General features: G+C 39.7%; 2 protein-coding genes across 3 annotated transcripts in view; both read left to right on the top strand.

The window, feature by feature from the left end:
* The first annotated feature begins 2,076 nt into the window (after nt 1–2,076).
* Nucleotides 2,077–19,500, top strand: vwa1 (von Willebrand factor A domain containing 1). Its single transcript, XM_010795146.1, has 6 exons — nt 2,077–2,468; nt 10,688–11,245; nt 12,704–13,036; nt 16,136–16,411; nt 17,349–17,624; nt 18,529–19,500. The coding sequence occupies exons 1-6, from the start codon at nt 2,387–2,389 to the stop codon at nt 18,555–18,557; spliced, it is 1,554 nt and encodes a 517-aa protein (XP_010793448.1). The 5' UTR covers nt 2,077–2,386; the 3' UTR covers nt 18,558–19,500.
* Nucleotides 19,501–20,986: 1,486 nt separating this feature from the next.
* The window catches only part of ralgapb (Ral GTPase activating protein non-catalytic subunit beta), a 20,242-nt gene continuing 13,655 nt past the window's right edge, over nt 20,987–27,573 (top strand). Inside the window, exons 1-4 of one of the 2 annotated variants that reach the window (XM_010795144.1) lie at nt 20,987–21,147; nt 22,507–22,727; nt 25,291–25,493; nt 26,121–26,287. In XM_010795144.1, the coding sequence (XP_010793446.1) occupies nt 22,551–22,727; nt 25,291–25,493; nt 26,121–26,287 (547 nt within the window). In that variant the 5' untranslated portion in view covers nt 20,987–21,147; nt 22,507–22,550. The remainder of the gene's footprint in view (nt 21,148–22,506; nt 22,728–25,290; nt 25,494–26,120; nt 26,288–27,573) is intronic. The other variant, XM_010795145.1, reaches the window with a different exon arrangement.

The following is a 27,573-nucleotide window of genomic DNA, read 5'->3' as shown; positions in this document are numbered from 1 at the left end:
GTTAGATCCAAACCGCACAGTGTCGTTGACCACGGGCCTGCCTTCGGGGGCCGCAGATGTGCGTGTGAGAACTTGTTCGGCCCTGGAGGGAGGGTAGCTCCACAAAAACCACTAAGAAATTATTGTTGTATGTCTGTTGTGCAGTAGCAGCAGCAGAGTGTAAATGCATCATGATGCAGCAGGGAACTTGACTTCCCAGACATTTGGTGTTCACATTTAGTAACAGAGCATAAAACAAGAATTTTCAGAAATTGGACACGGACTTCAATTATCAACGCTGCCAAAGTTATTATTGTCAGTGCATAACACAAATAAAGGGTGACTCAAGAGCCACAAGCATTAATGTATGATTGCAAAAAGATACAGTGTATGTTGTGGTGCATTTAGTTTTTGCATATGATTGCAATGAATATAGGTCAGACAGTGCAACCATATTGCTGACTGTGTTATACTGTTTAGTTACTAGGTGTGTGTCTTGGAAAGGGTGTGTGTTTATTGTCAACGTCTCACTGGAACAATAAAAGCATTGCATACGATGCGTCACAGAGAAATCCAGACTTTTTGAATTCTTGCATCCTCTCCCGTCCATTTATCCCCTCCTACCTCCTTTGTTTCTTTGTTTTTATTACACAGTATCAATAGTGTTCATGCTGAATCGAACAGAAAGTCCTGTGTGCAGCCCACTCACCTAATGTGCTACATGGAAATCTGACTTTGCTTTAAAAGCTATACGTGGTAAACCTCAATAAATGACCTACATGCAAAGCTGCTGACCCTTTTCCAGTTTGGGATGTTGTGCTGTATAATTTGCAAGATGCACTGCCAGTGGTTTGAATATCGAAAGTGTTCATGGTTTCTCTCAGTTAAGCAGAGGTTGCTATTATTCTGGATTGCTGAAATCTTGGTTGTCTTTACCAGACAAATATTTACAAATAGAAAGCTGAAAGGTAAATATACTGTCTGAATAAAAACTTCATATGGATAGAAAATATATTAAGAGGGCATGATGTCATGTAATTTACATGATTGGCAAATACATTTTATATTTTTTTCCCAACAGACATACAGTAGGCTATATAGGCTTATATTTTCCTTTGGTGTATGTATGACTCATTTCAATGGTTTATTAGCAAAAATGTAAAGCAGGCTTTTCCCTATTTTAGCCCTGCTAAATAAGGATAATATGAAGTCTTAAATCTTATTGTGGCTCAGATCCAAGAAGTTGACGCCCCAATGGCGAACAGAGCCCTATTTACTATTCTGAGATACTGGGGAGACTCACTGGAGAGAGAGAAGGGTGGCGTGAGGTACACAAGACAGAGAAAAGACTGTCAAGTCCGACAGAATTAGCCAGAGGGAAGTAAAAGCAGCTTTGCTTTCAAAATAAAGGCTTCTTTTTTTAGGAATGGCTTTGTCTGTTGTTTACCTCTACTTTCTATAATAGGAAGACTTTTTTGGTAGCGTGGTACAGCTACGTCTTGTGTCAAGTGTTTATTTAGGCTATAGTTGTGGCAAAGTATAACAATATAATAATTTACAACCAAAAGTACGCCTTTATGAATCTACTTATATTTATTCAAATACGGTTTCGTCATTTGAGGTACTTGGAATATTCTATGTTTTTCTATTTAATACTGTAATGTACTGTACTTTTTACATCACCTTATTTCTATGTCTAACTTGGCAGCAACTTGGCAACTTTGAAGTTTTTTTTTTCATTTATTATTTTTGTCTTTATTTTTTACCTCCAGGAGCATTACAAAGCAACATTTTTATCAGTGGAAACCAATTCTCAATACTATAGTTTGTTAAGAACACTTGTACTTTTTGAAGTAAAACTCATTAAGTAGGCTATCTTTCATCTCTGTATACGTGTATTTTGAGATAAGCCTATAACTAGCTCTTTTTCAACTTTAGCTTTGGGTCCCAATAATAAATTGAGAAGAAAAGTCCATGTCTGTATTTTTATTCAAATGTACGGCAAAAATACATTAGCCCTATCAAACGACTTTTATTTTTGAAAGTTTCTCCAGCAAAACTCCTATTTATCTCTCGCGCGCTTGATATTGCTGTCCTCCTGAGCGCGAGCGAGGTGCATTTGCATAGAGAGGAGCGTCCAGAACATTGCGAACACCGACTGAAGTTTGGAGTTTAGTTCAAGTTTAACTTCCAGCGGCTCAGTTTCCCTGTTGGTGGACCATGTTCAACGAAGGACAAAGAGAAGAGGAAAGATAAACAGTGGGGCTGGATTTGACTCGTGAATTATGCTTCTGACTTTAATGAGTGGGAATGTGCTCCTCCGGGCTGTGGTGGATATCTGATTGACTCAAGAACCCACAACATTGGTTTTATCATTTTCTTCGTGGGGAACTTACTAATTTTCGTGATGGAGAGCCGTGTGTTGACATGGATGCTGTTGTGTGTGCTCCTGCGGCCACTGGCTGCTCAGAACCCCGCACCTGAAGGAGGTAAGCCCCCTCACAACTGGATAACATTCATCCTTAAAGTTTAAAGTAGTAATACCACACTGGGAAAATACGCCCTTTACTTAGCCTACAAGTAAAAGTCCTGCTTTCTAAACTTTCTAAACGTATGGAAGTATATTTAGCAATATGTACTTTCAGTATCTATAGGCTACTTCAAGTATTTTACTGCTTGAAGGCTATGCTAATTTTAACTCCATCTCTAACTGCAATGCATCATATTCTATGAGATATAAAACAGTCAAAATGAAGACGTCTGGAGACTCATGACATTCACTGGAAAGGAACTGTAATCTGAGTTACTAAATATAAAGGTAATGTTTGCCTTTGAGATGTAATTGGGTAAAAAAAAAAAGCGTATGGTTGAATAAACTCAAAGTACTAAAATACTATAAATAAGGTTCAAGTGCCTTACATTTTTCACTTAAGTACAGTGCAGTACTTGAGTAAAAGTAGCCTGCATGTCTGCAAGTAAATCTTCTCAGTCATGACACAACGTTGTCCCCAGTTAAAAGTGGTATAATGTAACTATAAGTACATTTACTCAAGTATTGTTCTTAGGTACTTTTTTCCCCCTTTACTGTATGTACTTTACATGAGAATTATTTGTTACACTACAATTCAGCGGGCGCTGTACAATAGCTGCAATAGTCCTCCAATTCTATTCTAATTACTTCTTGTCCACAACATGTTGTTGCCAATTAATATATTTGTAGCCCATAATACTTATTAAACACTATTATAGCACTATATAGCTATTTTGTAAATGTAAAAATATATTATGCTAATAGGAGATGATGCATGATGAAAGTAACATTTCAATACAGGACTAATAAATTGAGTATTTTAATGTAATTATTGCATTTCTACTTAAGTAAATGATCTCAGTAGCTACTCAATTCACTACCAGTTTAAAACATATTGGTGTTATTGGAAACGCAAATCCTTTTCCATTAGAAATGGGTGGTGCAGCAGGAGGTGGAGTGTCTGTCTGAGCTCAGGGTGGATTGGGGTGGGGTTGGTATTACACCAGTGTTCTCAGAGACATGGCTCCACTCCAGGTATTACACTGGATGCTGATGAAATCCCACAGCCTGAGGGCAGGGGATCCCAAAACGGGGTGCCCATGATGCAGGGACCACCCAGGTGGGCTAGGGAGGGAGGACTTCAGGTGCACTCAGGTACACACACACACACACACACACACACACACACACACACACACAATGGGTTGAATTCCCAGATAATTGTCTGCTGATGACATTTCTTGGCATTTCAGTAGCAGTGCTTTCCAAGACAAGGACAAAGCGGTCCCCACATCAACTGAGAGATAGTTACTTTTTAATGATCTAGTCACTCATTAAAGTAATAATAAAGAGAAAAGAACTGAGAGCAGGAACAAATGATCTGCAGCTTTACTTTTCCATTTATGATGTACTTAGTAATATACACAAGATAAGAGGCTCACATATATATAATATGTTGAATAAATGAAGCACATGTGTTCAAGTAATGTAAATTTAAAACTATATACTGTAACTGAGTATTTTTTTTAATGTATATCTATACTTCTATACTTCACTCCATTTTGCAAGCAAATATTCTACCTATTTTAACACACTGTATTTGACAGCTTAAGTTGGTTGTTACATTATGGAAACAGAGTATTACTGTAGATATAAATCAACTAATAAATAAACATTGACATCAAATGTTTATAATTATAATTAAGCTGCACCTTTACAATCTGTGATAGCCACAAAAATGCATCACTAATCAAAATCCAGTAATTTCAAATATTTGATTCTGAAATGGGTACATATTGAAAGAATTGTTACTTTTGGTAATTTATTGGAATATCCTGATGCCAACACTTTAGTTTGAGTCACATTTTGATTGCAGGACTTTTACTTGTAACAGATGATCTTTACTTGTTCCACAACTTGTTATAATAACATATTTCTTTATTTATCTTACACTAGAGTTGAGACACTCCTCATTTAGTTTAAAGGCTGGTATGTCTCTATGTCATTAGTTCTGATAAATGACGACAGATTGGCCGTCAAAGCAAATGTTATTATTGGTGCCTTTACACCCTGCGGTAAAGCTTGTGACCATCAAGTGTCTGAGAGGCTAAACTTGGTGGTGGCGACACTCCGCCGAGTCAGTCAGTGAGAGCAGATCTTGTCACCATGTTAACATAGTAGCAGTGAGTGAGATGCTGCCATTTCCATTAATAGGGACCTGATGGTACTGTACCACTATAGCTTAAAGTAATTGAGCTTTTACTAAGTGCACTTGGTGCTATTACTGTCTTTCTTGTGTCATAGGAACTGTGCTATACCCTTCACAAACTTAAACCTCAGGAAAGGAAGGAACATGTTGCTAAATGTATGGTTAATGATTAGTCATTTAAGGATCAAGAATGGTATTTGAGGCCGCCGGATAGCTCACCTGCACTCAAAAATATTGAGCAGTTGAGCCCTGTTAAGACCTTTTTTATGAAATTTAAGTCAGGGTTTTTTTTTTCTATGGAGGAGCTGTCTGCCCATGCACTGGGAACAAAACCCGCTGCGGCGAACCCGGGTTTGATTCCGACCTGGGCAAAGTTTACACTGGTCATACCCTCTTTCTCCCCTTAAGTCTGTCATTGGCTTATCCTAATTCCTTATCTAGCTATGTAAACTGTTCTGGGCAAACCTGAAAAGGGAAATATTAACCCAAAATAAGAATACAAATCGTAATACCTGTGTCAATCTAGATTGTTTTTGTGTGAAAACCTACATAGTTCAGGATTGACTGCTCATGTGTCTGTGTAAGATACCATGTAATATTCCCATGTGTTCAGCAGGTTGCACGACCTCCACTGCTCCAGTCGTGTTTTACGAGGGGCTGCCTGATGTTTTATGCTTCATGTTTCTACCATCACATCACTCAAGTGTTAGCCTTCCTCCAATAGATCCTTTTTATTGCCTCATCCCTAGCAGCAGTCTGCATTTAAACAGGTCTTCTCTCTGAATAAACAGTAAAGAGCCCATCTTCAGACGTCAACATTTGGTTTTTCAGAATAAAGACATACCTGCACACAGGTGGAGGTAGTTGGGGGGTTGTGATACGGAGTGGCGCCCCCCTCGCTCCAAAGTCCATACAGCCTGACAGATGTAAGGAATTCCTTAGTGCTGATGGAGAGAAAGGCAGCGAACGTGTGTGTCTTTATGTGTGTGCACATGTTTGATTTGTGTGTATAGCTACATGCCTCACTGCATTCTCACCTTTCAACACCTCCGAGTCTTATCAACACCTCACATCATGATCAGATAAAAAAAAAAGAGGCATTCGAGGTTATCAAAAACGTCAAGGGTGGCGAGTTGTCTGCAGTAATTATAGTCTTATTAAATAAAGGTAACCTAGAGGCAATCTAAGGTCTCCATGAGTCATGCATCTCTCACACGTTTGATTTAACTCTCTCGTAAAACCTTGCCTTGAGATTTTATTATCAGGAGTATTTTTCCTGTCCTGACTGACTGGCTGCACAATCTGTCATTAAATATTGCTTTTAGATTCTGTCTTAATTACTGCAGCTTCTTTGTTTCTCTCTCTGCTCTTTATACAGCCATCCAGCATTCCTCCTCGCCTCTCGCATGGAACTGCCTGTACACCCCCCCCCCCTTCACCTAACCACTCTCAGTCTCACTCCTCTCCTTTTAACGCCTTTTATTTCCCTGTGTGCCACCTCCTCTCTCCATTCCTTCTCCCTCGTCAGCTAAAGCCCAGCAGCTACTGTTCCCCCACCCCCTTGTGTCCTTCACTCTTGGCACTCCCCTTAAACTTTGCTTCCGTTACGAAATATGGAAAATTGAGGCTGAAAAAATCCACTCTGTGCTCCAAGCTTGCATGCCTTTCATCCATCGTCCACGTTTGAAGTTAGCACAATATCGACATCATTTTGTAGTTTCTCTGTTTGTTTAGATTTCTTCTTATCTTCTCTTCTGATCTTTGTTGCTTTCATGTTGATAATTCACCCCTATAAATGTTATGGAGCGTGTTGTTCCAAGAAGTTGAATTGAAAAAGGAGGGAAATTCCAGTGAAGAGGGGACTTGTGGAAAAAGTTGTGGGAGTGGTTTTGAATATGTCTTCTTGATTTGCTATATATGGTGCATTTCCACTGCAGGGCCTCGCACGGCTTAGTACGGTAATAGGCCTTGGTAGGCTAGGCTCACTTTATGCTGCGATTCCATTACAGTTTAGTAGCTGGGGCAGTAACTATAGTAACGCAGTGTAGGCGGAGCCGTGACGTCATCTTCAATGTGAACCACAAAATCAAACATCAGCCGTTAGCCCTCAGAGCTCACAGCTCCTCATATCTGTTCAGAAACGAGACAAAAGTTAAACAAGTACAAACCACAGACTGTGGCCGTTTCTCAATCTCGAGGAAACTGGCTTCCAAGCCAATATTTCAAGGATGCTACGTCATCGAGTGCCGCCAAAGGACTGTTCCAATCTCCAGCATACTTGGAATTCCACCGAGGTCGCGTCCTTGGTTTGAGGGTAATTTCGAGGCTGCAAATGGGTAGACTTCGCGTCCTTAAAATCCCCACAATGCTTTGCGCACGGACCAATTTCCCCAAATCTGTGGCGGAAAATGTAAGGCGGGGCCTCTCATATGACGCACACCTGCACACTTTGTAGCCTGTTCCACTCTTTGTTTTCCAAATGCCAGAAAGGATTCTTGCCTAGCTTCTGAAGCAAGTGACTCGGAAGACATGTGCTCATACTTGCCAACCCTCCCGATTTTCGCAGGAGACTCCCGATTTCACTGCCCTCTCCCGGTTTCCTCCCGGGGTCATATTTCTCCCGCATTTCTCCCGATTTCTGACTAAATCAGATTTACTCAGGACTGTTCCCACTCAGACTTTAATACAGCTACACTATTGTTTGGTTTCCATGGTAGCGCGTCTCTTTAGCAGCACGCGCAACTGAAAGTCTGAGAGGGTGAGGAAAATAGTCACGGAAAACAGAACAAGAATCGACAACTCGACCCTCTGCTCACTCCTTTCCTGTATATCCACATGCTCTATCAAGACACTGCANCACACAGTATTGCAGGGATACTCACTGTACTAAAAACAGTATTGCAGGGATACTCACAGTACTACACACAGTATTGCAGAGATACTCACTGTACTACACACAGTATTGCAGGGATACTCACAGTACTCCACACAGTATTGCAGAGATACTCACTGTACTACACACAGTACAGCAGGGATACTCACTGTACTACACACAGTATTGCAGGGATACTCACTGTACTCCACACAGTATTGCAGGCATACTCACTGTAGCCTACTACACACAGTACAATAGATAAAGTAGTAGATAAATGCAGTAATTGCTGTGATTGAGGATAAGGGAGACATATCATGGCTACAGATCCTGTTCTCAATACAATAATGCATTGCAGTGAAGTTAGGAAGGAGTTTCTAAATGCACGTTAACATTTTATAAACAAATGAACAACATCCAAATATGTTAGAAATTTAAAAAATACTTTTACATTGTTGATTTCTATATATACTATATATATATATATATATATATATTCAAAGAAACACATAGTTGTGGCTGTATTTTTTCACATGTGGATTTTCATTTACAGTATAGTATGGCGACTATTCCTGTGTACATTAAAACGTTTGTGGATTTTAAAAATATATTTTTGCAACAAGAAAATAGGTGTGTGTATTTGTTACATGTGAATTTTCCTTCTACTGTATGTGCACTTAATATTGAGACTGATATATACGACACATCTATCTCACAAACAAGACACTTTATCAGCTTTTAAAATAATGTATACAAGCACATAGCATTTCAACTTGTTCATTTTAATAGTTTCGTCCTTTTCTTTACAAAATATAAACAAACATAACAGAAGCAGTAAGATGTATAAATTGCTAAAAGGAATGAAAAGGCAGTGATTAAGTGCCTTATCCTGCCTGATCTGGAGCCTCTCCCTCATGTAAACAGACACTAAACAAACATTGATCTGAAACATGGCGTGACTTTAACAGGAGTATCAAGAAGAGCTCCACCAGACAGAAACAGAATCAATAGGATAGCTCAAACCTGCAACTAAAATACACTCACATGCTGAAGAAACAACACGTATTTTTGAACGGATACACAAATCAATTCATGAAATTATGAAAAAGTGAATGAACATTTTCAAATAAGTGGCCTCCTAAAGCTCATCTATTTCTTGTGATAAAATCCCCTGTAATAACCCCTAATATTAGCTTCGTCCATCTTCATATGCATTTATCACTGTATCTATGCCATCACACCACGGCTCAGTCTTTATCATTCGGCAACTGGCAGATTTATTTAGCGAAATGACACTGCAGGTTGAATATGATCAGATTTACAGATCTCATTGAAGGGGAAACGAGAATTTTTGGATACCAGTAAGAAAAAGTGGAGATTCTGTATTGCACATCCTAACTGGAGAACAATGTCATTATTGGAAATGTTAATGCATTCCTATAAAGGAGCCTTGTTTTATTTCAATATGTCTGGCAGAGGTGGGTGAAAGACACATTTTAGAGGAAAAAGAGACTCTCTGTTTATTCAAATATCACTGATGTTTGATCAACCGTGTTCACTGATCAGATCTCACTTAGACCAGTGGCGGTTCTAGACCAATTTGACTGGGGGGGCCACTGGGGGGCCAGTTATTTTCTGAGGGGGGCACAATAAATGCAGGACGAAAAAGAGAACTAGACAGTATGAAGTAATTGCGCATAAGAAAACAATGCAATACAGTTATTGGTATTTGTTTCAGTACACTTATTTATTTCAGATATATCTTATAGTTATTACTGTTAGCTTCAGCTTAAGTTATAGTACAATTTTTGCACTAACACCATATCATATTTCTATAAAAATAAAGGCAATGAATAGTTACATCTCTACTTTACATCTACAATTACACGGATACAATAGTTTAACTCACCTTCAATTATCGTGCTAGTCTCTCGAAACCTAGGTTTCAATCAGTCTTTCTTGGATGCAACGGCCTCTGATGATCCGAGATGAAAAATGTTTGTTTTTCGCACGCTTCAGCCGGACAGTGAAAGTGAGTGCACCGCTCTAGTGGTCGTGAGTGCACCGCTCTAATGGGTCCTGAGTGCACCGCTCTAATGGGTCCGACTAGAATGACAAATAACGTTAGTTCCGCCTAATCCGTCATTCAATAAATCGTGTAATAAATTACATTTTTCTTTTTTTTCAATTTTTTCACTTTTCATTTTTAGGGGGGCCACAGGGGGGTCAGAGGTGTTGTTATGAGTGTGGAATGAGCATATACAACGTTAGCTTAGCCTGGTCGTGCCGATCTCCATTCAGAAAACAAGCTTTTTAAAAGGTTTTTCGCCTGCCGTCTTGTCTGCAGACTTGTCAAAGCATTAATTCCTGGTTTTTACTAACCGGTATCTGTATGTTGTTACTTGAAACCTGTATTACAATTAAATCACGGTCAAATATGTTCATTGTGTTGTAGTTGTAGCCACTCACGTCACTAGTTTAGCATATTCATCCCGGTTGTTGGCCCGTCACGCTTAAACCGTGCTATGCGCTGCAGTGGAAATGCGCCAATAGAGTGCTGCAAGGTGATGTATTATTTTTTAAGCCTACCCAAAAGTTAGCATGGCAAGGGCTCCCTCGTGTAAAAGCCATTTTTCCATTTGAGTTCAGAATATTTCAGAAAATAACACGATTTGTTCAACAAGCTAATCGTCACATATTAACACCACTGTCATAATGTTTGAAGTGTAAATGCAGTTAGCAGAAGTAAAAAGTTAATGCTAGGCTACAAGGAACATTTCAGCTACATGGCTTCACGTAAATTGCGCTAAGCTAAAGGTGGCTAATATGCATTTAGTAGCCTCATTTAGCCACTTGATGGCAACCGCTGTTTATATGACACATAGAAGCTCTTGACATTCACAAGTGGGGTATTAACTGAAGTATTTTGTTGTTGTAGAACAAGCTTATATTAACCACAGACATAGTTTCAGTCATCCAACCAGAAACGCTTTTTAAAAAAATGGCAACTTAGAGACGAGGAAACCAGAAAGTGCTTAAATGCTAATTCATTTCAGGGTTTCTATTTACTAAATTCATCTCTCTTTTTCCCCAACAGTGCTAAACTGCTGCGAGGGGGATGTCCTCTTCTTACTGGATTCCTCTGGGAGTGTGTCTTCCTATGAGCACTCCCGAATGCTCACATTCCTGTCTGAGCTCCTCCTCCCGTTTTCTCTGGGGGAAGACCAGGTGAGGATTGGTCTTCTGCAGGTGGGCACCCAACCACGCCTCGAATTTGGCTTCGGCACCTACAGCACCCAAAGTGGTCTCCAGGGGGCTTTGAAGAACACCAAACCTCTCCGGGGCGACACCAACACAGTGGAAGCGCTGAGGATTGCGAAGGAGTCGGTGCTGAGACCCGCAGCATCTGACGTGGCCCGGGCGGGGCTCCCGAGGGTGCTGGTGTGGTTGACGGATGGGGTGAAACCGGGTGATGTGATTGAACCGATGGCAGAGCTGCGGGAGGAGGGCGTGGCTGTGCTGGTGGTCTCCACTGGACACGGCAACTATCAGGTGTTGAGGCAGGTTGTGTCTCCACCCATAGAAAACAACCTGTACTTTGTGGACATAGATGATTTGAGTATCATCACAGAGGACTTGCGGGATGCCATAATTGGTGAGTATGGTGTGGGTTATTTAGCTGCTGATATGTGAGGCTAATGGTAAGGAGCATGAAATGTACCACCAACATCATAATTGATTCCCAGTGTTAAACATTAAACAAATAATAAACAAATTTAGGGTCAAGATTGCGGAAAAAGATAACAAAAAAGGGGGTTTACCACAAGTGGATCATAACATATTAATTATGGATATTAACAGCCCTTTTAGCACTTTGTAGGTCGATTTGAGGTGTGTCATTGTGTACATATCTTTAAATGAAAAAGGTCCATCATTGAATTAAAGAAATACCGACAAGGTACAGCAGGAGATCAATTAATTGTTAAAGGGAATATGATTGTCGGAGACATAAATGAAAGTGTCGTATCAAAAAGTTAATATTTGAAACCTTTTTTTAATTAAAATATTTCATTTTTAAAAATAATGTTTTTTTTGTAAATGTAATGATTTTGCATCTTTTGTTGAAACATATAACTTTTAATGTGCAAACCTGAATGATCAATTCAGATTTTTTTTCATTTAATTTACCATTTATTTAAGCGGCAATAGTCAATATTTTGTTATTATTTATTAATGCATCAAATAAGTTTTAACGTAAGAAGATGAAAATGAAGTTGAATGATGATGAAGAAGTGTCCCTGTTATGAATTTTAGGCCCTCAAAAAATCCCACAATGTAAATAAAAAATAAATGTCTACAGCATTTGCTCCAAGATCTAATTACCGACTAATCCCCAAAGCAATGCTCAGCACTTTGAAGTCCACCAATCATTCACAGATGTGTGACATGTCTCCGCGCTCCTCCCTGATTCCAAACATGCTCCTGAAGACAGAGGGACTAAATATCCGGACACCAGAGTGCCTGTGTGCTTGTGTAAGAGTTACTGCAATGAGATATGATGATCTATTAATGGATCAATGATTCAATTCCCTTTGCTGCATCCTCCAACACTGTATATATTTATATATATACATATATATAGACCGGGGTTGCCCCTTTCTCTGGCCAGATTCGGTATCTGCCATAACACTCACTTGGGACACCTCAGCAGTTATACAACATAAACTGTACATATATATATGTACGTATATATATATGTATATGTATATATATATATATATGTACATTCTGCAGCTGTAAGACATGATGCATAGTATAAATACGGCTTTTGCACAAAAAGGAGCAATGCAGCCCCTGCTTAGGATCTCATCAGATATCCATGCCTCTATGGCATTTGTTGTTTTGTAGCAGGGATTTACTTAGATGGCTATTTCAAGTTGTCTCATTCTAAGGACTGTGAATGCATCCAGAAATCCAAGTCTGTCTGTCTATGTTGGTGGTAGTCTGAGGCATATTTAGCACCACTCTGTTGCCTTCTTTTCTCTGTGTTGTTGCAGAATTATTACATCTTTATTTACAATCCTGTGACCAAACTATCTTTGTCCTCCGACAGAGATTATCCGAGCTGAGAGAATGAACGTCCGCGATGTCTCCACCAACTCTGCCACGCTTAACTGGCGACCCGTTCTGTCCGGTTTAAACGGCTACTATGAGATCCGCTTCGGTCCGGTTCTGACGGGAGGAGGGGGGGATGGTGGAGCAGGTGGATCCGGGACCAGTCCCAGCACCGGTGGTGGTCATCACCAGAGAATCACCAAATCTGCAGACTCCAGCACTGCACGGGTGACAGGCCTGAAGCCAGACACCACCTACACCGCCACACTGACCCCAGAGTCCAATGACCAAGCATTTAACATGCTCTCTGTCACCTTTACAACAAAGCCAGGTGGGGTTACCTCCTATTTACTCAGTGTGTCATAAACCCTAACTGGGAATATGCTGCTTTACCTGTTGTATTTTATTGTAAATTAATATATTGTGATTTTTAACAGTTTGGCTAACAGCAGTGGCGGCTGGTGGAAAATATTTTTGGTGGGGCTATGGAAATGTTGACAAAACCATACTAGGGCATTTAAAATCAGGAGACTAAATACGAACATTGTGTGTGTGTGTGTGTGTGTGTGTGTGTGTGTGTGTGTGTGTGTGTGTGTGTGTGTGTGTGTGTGTGTGTCATACTTGCCAACCCTCCCGATTTTCGCGGGAGACATCCGCATTTCTCCCGATTTCTGACAAAATCAGATTTACTCACGACTGTTTCCACTCGGACTTTAATACAGGTACACCATTGTTTGGTTTCCATGGTAGCGCGTCTCTTTAGCAGCTGAGAGGGTGAGGAAGATGAAAACTGAACAAGAATCGACAACTCGACCCTCTGATCACTCCTTTCCTGTAAAATACAGGTCCAGCCCACACATATGCTCCATGGTGCCACAGGCATTGCCCTTACAACTACAATAAGCATGCAAATGTTAATCTACAGCTCCGGCGATCCACTAGCACCGGAGTCTACAACTGCAGACGCAGCCATCCCCTACTGTAGCGTCACCTTGGATACGAGTCTAAACAGACACACAGGCCAGGGCGCTGAAAGGGCGCCCTTTGAGCATCAGATCTGACGACGCTGATTGGCTNAAAACTACAGTATGATATGACACAATGCCTCGCAGTACAGCAAACGATAGAATAAGGATAAATGTGTGCCAGTTATTGCGCGAAAGCTGTGCAGATATACAGAGGTAGCTTTGTGTACAAATGTAACTAATAATTACGTTAATTACATAATATGCTATGCAATTTATTACATATGCAGAATATATCGCACACACTTATCTAAATGAAACATTAAATAACATATTACACTATTATATAAGTATTAATCCCCTATTAATTATGAGTATGGTGTTGTAAACCAGACTCAGGAGCCCACATGTGGGCAATAGCAACATGCTTGCGAATCATGACTTAATTACGCAGATGCCTTGGCAAAAGCGCAACGTACAGACATGACAGATGTTATAATGCACGACAGATGGATACAAAGATAACCAACCAACTAAGAAGAAGGTAAACACACGAATGGTAGCGATCTGCCATCTTACGTTTCAAATGGGTTTCTTAGTTAAAGTTTGTGTCCAGGCTTCTGTGTGGGAGGGCAAGGGGGTAGGGGGCGGGTGGGAAGCGAGGGTTGGTGTGTGTGTCTGTGTGGCGCGGTTGCCAGGGGAAGTGAGAGGTTGGCGCGAGCAGTAGTATGACAGTGTGTATGTACACGGAATGGAGAGCCGTGTGTAAAGCTTTAGCTGCTGGCGCTTGACTCGTCATACCGGACACGTCCGGGTGGGCCGTTAACAATTTGCTCAGGTGGCGGCTGGTGGGGAAAAATATTTTTTGGTGGGGCTATGGAAATTGGTGAACAACAATTACGTAGAGGGCATTTTAATCGGAAGGACTAAATACGGAACTGTGTGTGTTGTGTGTGTGTGTCTGTGTGGTGGTGTGTGTGGTGTGTGTGTGTGTGTGTGTGTGTGCGTGGGTTGTGGTGTGTGTGTTGTTGTGGTGTGTGTGTGTGGTGTGTGCTGTGTGTGTGTGTGTGTGATATTAACTTGCCAACCCTCCCGATTTCGCGGGAGACACCCGCATTTCTCCCGATTTCTGACAAAATCAGATTTACTCACGACTGTTTCCACTCGGACTTTAATACAGGTACACCATTGTTTGGTTTCCATGGTAGCGCGTCTCTTTAGCAGCGCGCGCAACTCAAAGTCTGAGAGGGTGAGGAAGATGAAAACTGAACAAGAATCGACAACTCGACCCTCTGATCACTCCTTTCCTGTAAAATACAGGTCCAGCCCACACATATGCTCCATGGTGCCACAGGCATTGCCCTTACAACTACAATAAGCATGCAAATGTTAATCTACAGCTCCGGCGATCCACTAGCACCGGAGTCTACAACTGCAGACGCGGCCATCCCCTACTGTAGCGTCACCTTGGATACGAGTCTAAACAGACACACAGGCCAGGGCGCTGAAAGGGCGCCCTTTGAGCATCAGATCTGACGACGCTGATTGGCTGAAATTATGTTTCGGCGGCATAGTTTACAGATAGCAACAGTCAGCTTGTTGGTTGCAGCTGCTCTGGCTGAGGGCTCTTTTCTACCGCCCGGACGAGAGAGGGTAATGATACACGCTGCGGCCAGGCAGGAAACATGTGACTTATCAGTAACTTTAGACATCGTAAAACAATTTTAAACAAGATTTTATTGTAGATTATACATTTGACTGATACCAACTATATAATATTTACCTTGTTCTTTAAAAATAAAAAATAAAAATGTATATCTTTTGGAAATATATTTTTTTATGAATTTTTAATGACAATCAAACATGTGGGAAGAGGGGGGGCGGCGCCCCTAGCGCCCCTATGGACCGGCCGCCACTGGCTAACAGTTTAAAGAACTCATCTTGCACTCTTGGAAGTTTTAAGGGGATCATTCACTATTATTTGACATTTTATAGGGTAATGTACGGAAGCCCTGACAGGTAATTCTGAAAAGATTGATCCAAATGTTATAAAATGTCATTGCAACATTTTTTTCAAGTAATGAAAAACTATTAAAAGTAAAACGTATTAAAACATACTTCAAATTAATCACTGGATATTGATTATTTCTTGATTCTCGGGGCTTCTTTAGTAACATTTTATTTTACAGGATTTTAAAAGGCCAATTATATGGCATAATTAACCGCAATTTAGACCAAATTAATTATTTCTTTAATAAACATCCATTATTGGAAACTTTATTTTCATATATTTTGAATTGTATGCTTTAAATGACTAGCATTGTAAAAATGTACATTGCTAATGCTAATTCATTTCAAGTGTACCAATATACTGCCTCTATCTTATCTCTTTTCTTACTATCTACTCCCAGTATCTTGGTCAGATCATTTTCCTCACGTTATCTCATACTGACTGTTTTCCACAGAGGTGCTGAGCCCCGCTGTGGTGACGCTCTCTGAGTCAGGGCCAACCAGCGTCCGGGTGAGTTGGGGTCCTTCTCAGCCGGATCAGATCACAAGTTACTACATCGAGTACTCCGCCCTGCCGAGGGGAAAGCTCCACGCTTTCACTGTGGGCCGAACGCAGAACTCCACCCTCCTCAGGGACCTCCAGCCGGACACCACCTACCTGGTCACCGTCAGTGCCCGGCACACCTCGGGCACGGAGAAGGCCATGTCTGTCAAAGTGTGTACTCCGGAAGGTGAGCTACATGAAGACGATCAGTACTTGAATTTCACTAAGTACATTTACTTAAGTACTGTACTGAAGTATACACTTTTTATGCAGCTTTACACTTCTGCACCCTTTCATTTCAGAAGCACATAGTGTACTTTTTTACTAAATGTAGTATTTATCAAAATGAGTTTCTACTTACTTTGCAACTTCAGACTCTTAATACAAAATATGAATAAATACATTTTGTAATTATATAAAGTAGTATATAAAAGTAGTCAGAAAAAAAGAAAGAAAAAGAAGTTAAAATGTGCTTCACCTTTAACATCTGCAACATTATGAACACATTAATGTGTATATTTTGAAGCTAATATTGTTTATAGTAGTAGTGTTTTGAGTGTAGGGCTTTTATTTAAAGTGATTTAATAGTTAAACTGTATCTTTACTCTGTAGTATTGGTACTTTATACTTAAAATTTGTTTTACTTTTCCTTAAGTAAAAGTCCTGTATTCTCTTCGGAAGCCGATGCAGATTGAGGGTCCAGTTACAGCTCACTAATCCTGAGCTGCATAGTCGTTCTTACATTTCACATAATTACTAGCAGCTCCATTCAGGTTTGTACTCCAAGGTCAAAACTGAGCAGCAAGAGCATAAAGCCGATCACATTTTCTATTGTTTGAGTTCTTCTAAAGCATTTCTGTCTTTACTACTATTTTTTGTATTTATTCTTATTATAATGTATTTATGTACAAATACTGCTTTTGGATTCAAGGCATATAATAAGGCATGTGTCTTTGTTTTATTTTACTTAAACAGCCTTTTAAGAAATAAGTTTTGTATTTCAAGCAAAGAAAATGCGGGTACAAACCAGTTCAATAAGTAAAGGAAAAAATGATAATAATAATATTATTTTTGAAATATACTCCTACTAATGACTTTTAAGACTTTGAGGTCTTTGTTCCCAGTGACCCCGGCGCTGGCGGACCTGCAGCTGACCACAGTGAGCAGTGACTCTGTGCAGGTGGACTGGAAGAGCAGCGCAGGGGGTCTGCGGGGGTACTGGCTCACCTGGGAGGGGCAGCAGAACTCCATCACTGGCCAGCGCTCATCCTTCTATTTGCCGCCCGACTCTCTGTCAACGCGACTCACACACCTCCCCCCAGCGACCAGAGTGTGTGTGTCACCCATTTACCGGACGGTACGAGGGGAGGGACTGTGCTGCACGGCACAGTTCCAATCAGGTGAGTTTTTAACAGGTTATGTGGTCATCTTACACAAAGAAGCTATTTGGGTTGAGAAATCTCTTTCAGATTATGCTACAAAGCTAAGGCCAGATAACATTTGACCTGTTTTTATGCTACAGAACACATTTCGAGGTTAAGTATCTTGCCCAAGGATATTGCCGTCATGTTGACTGCAGTAGTGGGAAACAAACCTCTGACCTTCCGAATGAATGCCGCCCACTTTTTTAGCCGGCTGACAGTCAAGCTTCCCACACACACACACACACACACACACACACACACACACACACACACACACACACACACACACACACACACACACACACACACACACACACACACACACACACACAGATGAATTGGTATTGGCACAGTATCTATGCAGATAGTTTTGGTTTTATTTTCCAGGTTTGAGGTATCTGTATTTTCAATTTCTTCCTCTACCAGAAACAATGGGGGTAAATGGATTTGTTTAACAAAATATGTTATTACACCTGCTTTTCTACTTGAATTATTCATTGCTGTGAAACCCACAAATTACATTAACTTCAATTGTATTGGGGTGTACACAATAAATATATTTTACTAAAACTAATCTCAGAACAATTTTATTAAATTTACAAAAGGACTACAACCGGAAACAACTTCAAATACCAATTTTCATTGCCTACAGTTTTTGCCTTGGAATAAAGCCATCTGCATTTAGAGATCACTAGAAACATGTGTTCATGTCTTGATAACACTGAAGTAAGTCAGAAATGTGTGTTTAATTGAAGTGAATAGACACTTTAAACTGAAACATATTGGACTTAGCTACAGGTGAATTATTTGTTTTTCTTATAGTAGCATTCAGACAGCAGATATTTATTCTCAACTGCTGTTTCTCCCCTCTGCCTTTCAGATGCATTAGCATACGGTTACCAATCCTAGCATCTCTGAGCTGCAAGTGCACCACAACAAACATGGAGGGCCGATGGAAAGAAGAATGCTGACTTTCATCCAATAATTCTTCTCCGTCCTCTCCCCCTCTGTGGATGAGATCCAGGAGAGATGTGGCTTGGCTTACTAAGCAATCATATGGAGGCCATAGACACTTAATCGTGGTCTGGGACAATATGGCCACATGTTGACTGCTACAATCTGCAACACAGAGGACACTTTTTCTTTACCATTTATTTTGTCTCATCAGGTTTACACCTGCATTAAATGTATAATGTTTCAGTTTGGAGACGCGTTGAGATAAAGATGTTTCTTTGATCTGTTTTGCAGATGCAGAGCAGGGCATGCTGGGAGTGTTAAACATTTTATTTGGCTTGTTTTTGGAGAAAGGCTTTGCACCATATGTGAGCCCCATGCCCCATTTTATTTTTCAAATCCTGCGAACATCTGATTTACATTTATAATGAATACTTATGAGCTGTACTTAAGTGATTTATCTTTTAGCACATGTTTCACACACTGCAAAAAAAGGAATGTAGACATGAGGTCCCTAATAACAGGATTGCATTAAACTTGGAAAAATTACAAACCAACCGCCCACATGCCCTGACACTAAACAGAGATGCTGCATATGATACAACTGTGTGTGACTTAGAGCAGTCTTGTTTTCTCATAGATCCATAATTCATATTTATTAATCAAGGATCATGCAAGTATGATAATTAAAAAGTATTAACAGACATGCTGTTTACATATTAAGACTGTTACCTTTTCTTAAGCGAGTCTCTGCTGCCCCCTACTGAAAGGATCCTTACAGGCTTACAACTGATATTTCACTGGTATCCTCAAAGCAAATGTATTTTTATAATATTTCTTGACCACTATTTGAAATGTAACAAAAGCTTGCAATAAAGTCCTTTAATAATTTTGTTTATACCAATTGTATTTTTTGTATTTAGTATTGTATATCATGCTAAATATTCGAAGTAATGGCCTCTTTCTTTAAAAGGGGTTCAAATGATTGTTTACCATGCATAATGGGTCTAATGAAAGATTTGTTGGGAGTTTGTCGTATAATTGGGACTCAAATGTAGGATATTTGGGGCTCTGCCACTTTAATCAACTCCATTATTTTTAAAATGGGTCTGTTAAAAATCCCCCATTTGTTTTGCAATGGCAAAAGACCAATAAAGCCACTCTCTAAACCACTTCAGATATCATTTGTATTAGTAGTTTCTTTTAAAATAGTGTTTGCCTTTATCATTTCTTAGCAATTCTGGTAAACACAGCACTTTGTCTCTACTTCAGTTTTTATTTGAACCTAGTTAGGTAAAAGTTATAAATAATTTCTGGAAAACAATCTGTATGAGGTGGTGGAATGATAAATATTCTGAATTACAGAAGTCAAGTCTTCAAACGAACATACTGAAATGGAAAGAGGAGTACACTGTTTTTTTTTTTTTACTACTGAGTGATAGTATTTTGAACTTTGCAAACCCCCTGCATGTGAATGGAGACAGTTATGTTGGGTGCTTCATTTTTCAGTGTCTTTTGACATACTTTAAATACAGATTTTCAAATCCAAGAATTCTATCCCAAATACGTCAAAATTATTCCTATTGCCTTATAAAGACAATGGTGACCAGACAAGCCTTTTAACAATCAATTTGTAGGCAACATGAATCAAATATATATGTTGGCAGCTTTAAATGGCTTGGCACAAAGTGTTGCCCATTAAGTGTAGCTAGATTTTGGCTATATTCATAAGATGACCAATAAATAGGCTCTACCAGTTTAGGAGCCAAAACCTCGCGGCTCCCAGTCAATTATTTTTTCCAAACAGTACAGGGTAGGCCTACCCTGATACCATATGGGACAGCAATACAACACATTTTCTTTTTGCAACTGTTGTTTCATCTTAGTTTGTGTCTTCTAAATTGTGCAGCAAAACAGTGAAACCAGGCACGGTTTCACTGTACGTTTCTTAGTACGGTTAATCAGACGATCTAAGGTCAATTATTTTTCCAAAAGTATTCAGAAAACTTCATCATGAAGTTTTGATTATCTTATTTTAGTTTTAAAAAAGCCTGTTACTTATATGGACTATCAGATCTCCTGAGCATCATTACAAAATCATGTTATAGATTAACTCTTTTAATTATTCAGTATATTATTCTTTTGAGTAGTAAAAGTAAACTGGGCCTTCTGTTTTGCTACTCTTACCACTTTCATACCAACGCGGTTCCAGGACCGGTTCGGAGCTGGAGCTTGAAGAGCACCGGTCTTTCCTGTTCACACCGCAGCGGAGCCGCCTCTAAACTCCGGAATCCGGTTCGTTTCAAGCACCAACAAGTTGTCAGACGAAAGCACCTGAAGGCAGCACCAGGTCGCATGCGGTTGCTGTGCAGGACGTTAGGGGGCGACAACCCACACATCCTGTTTCCCGTTAGCTCATCGAGCTGCAATATTCAAGCCTTGACATTGCGAAGATGGACGCTGTTATGGTCTAGACCTGGATATATAGGAACCACAAACTGCGAGTTTCAGATCTCTGTTATGAGAACATTTCCCGTTCGTCCAGGTAAATGAAAACCCATCTGCATGCTTTGCTAGCGAGGAAACGTTAGCGTCTTTGCAAAGTTATGCAGCTAGCAAAATGACAGCCAGCTCAGCTAATGTCAACGGACGGGCTAGTGCAGCGAGCATTAGCTAAGCTAGCATCATCGGTCCAACTACAGCGTAGTTTGAGATAACTACCTGATAACTTAGCGCAAATAACTGCACGTTTTTCTTAACGACAGCCTCTTGTCGTATCCTCCGAGGGATCACAGAAAAACTAGCTAGCAGCTGATTTTAGCTAATGTCACCAGCAAGAGGAAGAAGATGTTTTGATGTCATTGCTAGCTAGCGTTAGCAGGCTAATCATTTTCAGAACCGTTTCCTGGTTGTGAATCCACAGCTTGTTCGAACCCGAGGTTGAGGATACAAATGCTCTATGGCTTCGCTTGAGCTTAGGGCAAGCAAACGAGCTAACTATAAGTATTACATTTATGCTATGTTATGTGAGCTTTGATATGTTTTGTTATCTTTCGGTGGGGAAAACGTAGCGTTAGCAACAATATTCAAAACCTAGACTGAGTTATCCTGTTTACAGTCAATCTTGCTCTAAGGTTACACATGAAATTACTTTAAACTCACTAGGTTTTATTATACAGTCGTATTATGATATGAATGTAGCGGGCAAATGCCATGGGTTATAATATAGTTAATTATTTCTATTCAAAATGTTGTCATTACAAACGTAAACCCTGCATTAACCCTTAACCATAAATACACTAGCTAGTTACTTAAGATAAGGGTACATAATTTAGCCTAGGTAAAGTTATTCTGCTTTTATGAACGAAATACTATCGCACTGTAAAATGTGTGTATTTCAGTGTTGGCAGGTTTACTTATTGACAGCTGTGGAGAAGTATTGATGCTAGATATTAACCCAGAAGCCTTTTCATAGTTTCACCCACTTGCCTTATTAACCCTTAAATGGGCAAGCGCATGGCAATATTTCGAAAATGAATTGCTATTTTCTAATGTATCTAGGCTAAAATGAAACAATGTCGTGATCTTTTAAAAAAAAAAGTGTTTTATCTCACAAGATAAATTGCCCATTTAGGGTTTACAATTGTTATTGAACCCATATAAAATCCATGATACAGCCATTTGACCCCTGTATTACATCCATATTACACCTATATTACAACCATCGTATACCCAAATGGCACTGTTATTTCTATCTGATTATCTGTAGAGTATAGGCTTCAAAACACAAGTATATCTGTTAGTGATTATCCCTGGTTTATAACCATATCTGGGCAATTTATCCTCCAGGACACAGAAACCATTTAAGGGTTAAACTGACTTCTTTATATGTGTGTGTCTGCAGGTGGAGGCTGGAGGTGTGTGTAGAGTGCAGTACACATCAGCAGCATGTATTCTGAGTGGCGCTCACTGCAGCTGGTGGTGCAGAGTGACCAGGGCCATCTCAGTGTTCTGCACAGCTATCCCACCACCGTGGGCACGGAGGTGGCAAATGCTGTGGTCAAACCTCTGGGTACAGCTGTAAGCCCTGTGGCCACAGAGAATATCCTGAAGACGGACAAGGAGGTGAGAAACACCGATACACCTTGTGTGTATGCAGCACCAAACAATGCATTCTAAGCTAATAGTTCCATCACCATCAGCCACCATCAGCCGTTTCAGCCTTCAAAATTAATTTCCATATGATTTAAAGGGGATTCACCATAAGACGTAACATACGTTATAGGAGCCTATAGATACTACACCGTTGGACCTGTCCTCCGTTAAAACATTTTTTTTTGGTCGGATTTCTTACCATTTTATTATGAAAATTCAATGTAAAGTTATTGTGCATGTAGTAATGCTAATAAAAAAGAACACAAGGGTTATAGTTAGACAAAACTCTAGGCTTCTGCTTTCTTCAGTTGAGTTTGAGCTACTAATGTGAGTTGTTTGACTGGGATGCAAATCATTTTGTGGACATACTGCTAAGTTGTATGGGTATAAAGTGAATAAATGCAGCATATTTTGCACATTGTTTGATATTACGGCAATTTAAGCAGTAATAAACCTAAAGGACCTGCTGGTGTTGTCTTATGCTGCACCAAATAAAGGTTATGAACATTAACAGTAATGTATCAGATTTAAGAAAAAACTGTTCCTCATTCAGAGGGCACCTCCATTTACATACAGTTTGACCAATTTAGGTGTGGTCAGTAGCTGCGCTGTGCGATATGCTTCCGCTCACCTTTTTTTTTTAATATTATACATTTTATATTGTGTTGTGTGTTTTAGATGGATGAAATGCAACTTTTCTCATTGAAGTCTAAATATTATACCTAATACTTAGAAAGCAAGGTATATGAGAGCAGTTTGAAAAGGTGAAAAATAACTAAAACCCCTTTTTTAGAATAAAAAAACAAAGCAATTTCAGACTTCATTGTGTAGAAGTAGAAGCATCATTAAAGCTATACTTCCCCTTTGGGTCATTATTATCAGATTTGTACACCAAGAATCAGGCAGGTTTGTCCATTGCTTCCTTTTTTAGATGCACTAAAGCTTTCACACATTTCCCTAAATCATACATTAAACTAGGACTCTGGATAAAGACCAGGGCTATGTTGGATTCATCATTGTCATTGTGTCATGAGGTTGCATGCACTGAGGACGAGGAGCAGGATTTATTTAAGGACTTCTCTGAATTTGGCTTTGTTCATCATTCCCTTAATTCTCACCTGTTCCCCAATTGCTGCTGTCAAAACCCTGGCATGATGCTGCCACTGCCTTCTCACTTTGAGGTTAAGAGTTACATTTTTATCTCATCAGAATCAGAAACGGGTTTATTACCACGTAGGTTGACACGTACGAGGAATTTGACTTGGTGTCGTGGTCCATACATGAAAGTAAAACAAACATTTAAAAAACACATAGCGAACTATTTTAAGAACACTAAAAATAAAAAAAGACAAAATATAGTAAAATAATATAAAGCAGTAATTTACATTGAAATAGAATGCAATAAAATATAAAGTATGTGCAGTAAGCAAACCAGATATATCTCTGTCCTCTTTTTTCTAATGCTCTTGAAGTCCATTTATATTCCATTAGGCAAATCCCAGTTGGGCTTTCATATTTTACTTAGGAGTATACTTGGTGAAACTACTTAAGCGTTATAAAGGCGTGACTGATGGAGTGCTACAGCTTCTCCTTTCTCTGCAGGAGGCTTCAGCCGGAAAATGAACACAGTTTGGTTTCCTTCCTATCTGTATTTTTTTTCACTTATAATTATAATTTTGACTATAGAAAGTCCGATACATTTGTGTTTGTATTTTCCATATACAAAAAAAGCTCTCTGCGAGCAGGTGAACTGCAGAGCTTACAGCAAGCCAGCATAATGATATTATTATGACAGCAAGCATGTGTCAGGAAGGGATTTGAGAGGAGTTGTGTTTGGGTTCAAAATATCTCAGCAATATTTCTCAGGCACATCGTAAGTCTGAAGTGTTGCTGTTGCTTTTGAAGTTCACTTCATGTTCAGGATAATGTTTAGATTAGCCTTCCTGCCACTGCTGATCCAAGCTGTCTCTGCCTGAGTATTATCTGAAGACTGTAGTAAGTTATACAGAGTATTGCAAGAAACTGTCAAAGGAGAGCTGTAATGCAAGTTTTAATGTAGCTGTAATATGCAGGAAAAAATAAACTTGGATTCAGTTTCTGCAGGTCATTTAACATTTAGACATTTGGAGCTGTATCACTTGTAAGAAAACACCTTTGTTGGATTTACAACAATGTTGTTCTGGTCTGTTTCTGATTTGGCAGGAAACTAAAACACATATGGTTTGGAGAGGCGGTGAATTGTTATTGCTGTCATCATCTTGCCCAAAACCTTTGACCTTTCTTGTTATGAGACAATAAGTCAGATGTGCTAAACTCCTCATGGTAACTCTCTCAGTGCAGACTGACATATAGAAACTGTTTTGTTGAAAAGGAATGGCAGCACTTGACACTATTGAAATATGTCTCGGGAGCTGTTATTGCCTCTGTGTATATACAGGACTCCTTGAAAGCATTTTACTACTGGGAAAAGCTACAAAACAACCAATAACTTGAAACGTTCACTTAACTGAATGAAAAACGGTTTTGTTCCCAGGTGAAATGGACCATGGAGGTGTTGTGTTATGGCCTCACCCTCCCCCTGGAGGGAGACACTGTGAAGCTGTGTGTGGATGTGTACACAGACTGGATGATGGCCCTGGTGTCGCCCAGGGACTCCATGCCTACGCCGGTTGTCAAGGAGCCCAACATGTACGTCCAGACCATCCTCAAACACCTCTACAACGTCTTTGTGCCAAGGTAGGTTCACAGATGAGTGAAATTAAACGTACACTTTTGTTTTTGCACTATATCTGTCTTAAACATATGTGGGAGTACTTATGTATTGATAGTTAGGGATGCACGGATTGCACATTTCTCAGCCTAGACCAGTATTTAAATTAGAACTTTAGCCGATGCTGATGTTGAATTTTTCTATTTTGTTTTTATTATTCCCTTTGGTGCCTGGGAAACAAATAAGTCTGTATTATATTATTTCTGCCCGGAATTTATTCCAACTAATCATATAATAATAACTTTCCGGCTAAATAATGATAAACTCACAATTGTCTCGTTCCATCATTATCTATTACCTTTCCTTTTTATGCTAAAAAAAAAACATATTGAATATCATTAAATTGCCATTCATTAAATTAAATTGTTAAATAATACGTATTCTGAACAAGTGCATAACGAATAAAAGTAACCCTAACCATTACTTAGACTGTGCTTTCAATGTTATTGTAAACACACACAAAGGCACTAAAAAGACAGTGGCCATTCTCCCTTATATGAACCAACCAAATGCAATTTTACATAATTTTTTGTGTCCTCGCCTGTCCCTCTAATTCCCTCCCCTTATCTCCCACTCTCCCTCTCTCCCTCCAGGCCTGAGCAGCATAGTCTGAACCACATCAGGCTCTGCCAGCAGGTTCTAACTGCAGTCCAGAAGTTGGCACGTGAGTCTGTTTCCATGGTGAGGGAAACCTGGGAGGTGCTATTGCTCTTCCTGCTTCGCATCAACGACACATTACTTGCCGCGCCAACGGTTGGAGGTATGTCCATCCCTGTCATTCACTAACTACTCTGCTGTATTCACATAGTTTTAAGTAAGGGATAATTCAGGGCTCTCGACTAACTTTTTTCACCATCCTCCTGGAACCGTCCCGAAATACAATCTAAGCCATCCCGAAATTAATGTGGACCGTCCCGAATTTAAAATATTAGTTTTTCTACTACTTATCATTAGTTAAAATCATTCAAAGTGACCTTTAACATAAATAAAACATCATACAAATCATTAGATGATAATTCATCAACCTTTTTATTTGAGTAAATCAGTCAATCACATGAACAAAGGCCAAATATATTGAAATAAACACACAAACGAGAAAATTACTCTAATATTGAATCCAATCAAGTCCCATCTAATTAACAAAAAAATCCAACACTGTCCTGAAGACAGAACCCAGAGTAACCATTAACCAGGATGACTGTAACACAGTCAGGAGACCTTTACAAACTGCCCCGCCCCCTCGCACACAGAGAGAGATCTCGGCTGGATTGGATAGCTCGAAAATACATCATAGACGCACGTTGTAGTCTTATTGCATATTAGAAACGGAGTTGGCTAAAACTGCGATATAATGTTTATGTAGCAATAATACATATGACATATATTTTTTAAATGTCTCCAGTACCGATAAAAAGTCAGATAACGTCGGAGCTTAACGTTACCACTGTCTTTAATAATTCCGGCCCGGGGCCCGTTTAATACCGGGGCTCGGTACCCATCCCTACATGGGGAGAGGCGCAGCATATTGCTAAGGACTAAATACGATGGAGGGTTCTCAATCTCATCTCAGCCTTATTACCCATAGGGGATGAAGAGGAGTAAGTAAATAAAGAGGCCGGCGCTCCAGGGTCTGTGCTGTGCGTTTTTGTGATGTAACGGTAAAACATTTCAGAATTCCTCCACGGGATGCCATTGTCATTGTACATCACTCAACCTGCGAAATACACACACTCAGTACATAGCTAGACCCACAGAAACAAATTAAAATAAACAAAAACCATTGAATGAGAAGGTGTCAAAACTTTTGACTGGTACTGTATATAAAAAACACACATATTTTAATATTTAGCAGGTTTCCTCATCTATAATCATTTACAGGGCTCGACATTATAAATGGCCCGCTGGCCCGGAAGCACTATTTAGACACCCCGGGCCAGCATAACGTACTTTCCACTTGCCCGCTCGGGCCACTAAAAATATTGCTTTAAAAAAAAGAATTGTCCTGTGGTATTGGTATTTTGACTAGCAATGTAGTTAAATTATTTC

Source organism: Notothenia coriiceps, unplaced genomic scaffold, assembly GCF_000735185.1.
Source record: "Notothenia coriiceps isolate Sejong01 unplaced genomic scaffold, NC01 NC01_scaffold00037246, whole genome shotgun sequence".
In the NCBI taxonomy this organism is placed as follows: domain Eukaryota; kingdom Metazoa; phylum Chordata; class Actinopteri; order Perciformes; family Nototheniidae; genus Notothenia; species Notothenia coriiceps.
The sequence above is the reverse complement of the archived record's forward strand: the minus strand, read 5'-3'. Positions and strand labels throughout refer to the sequence as shown.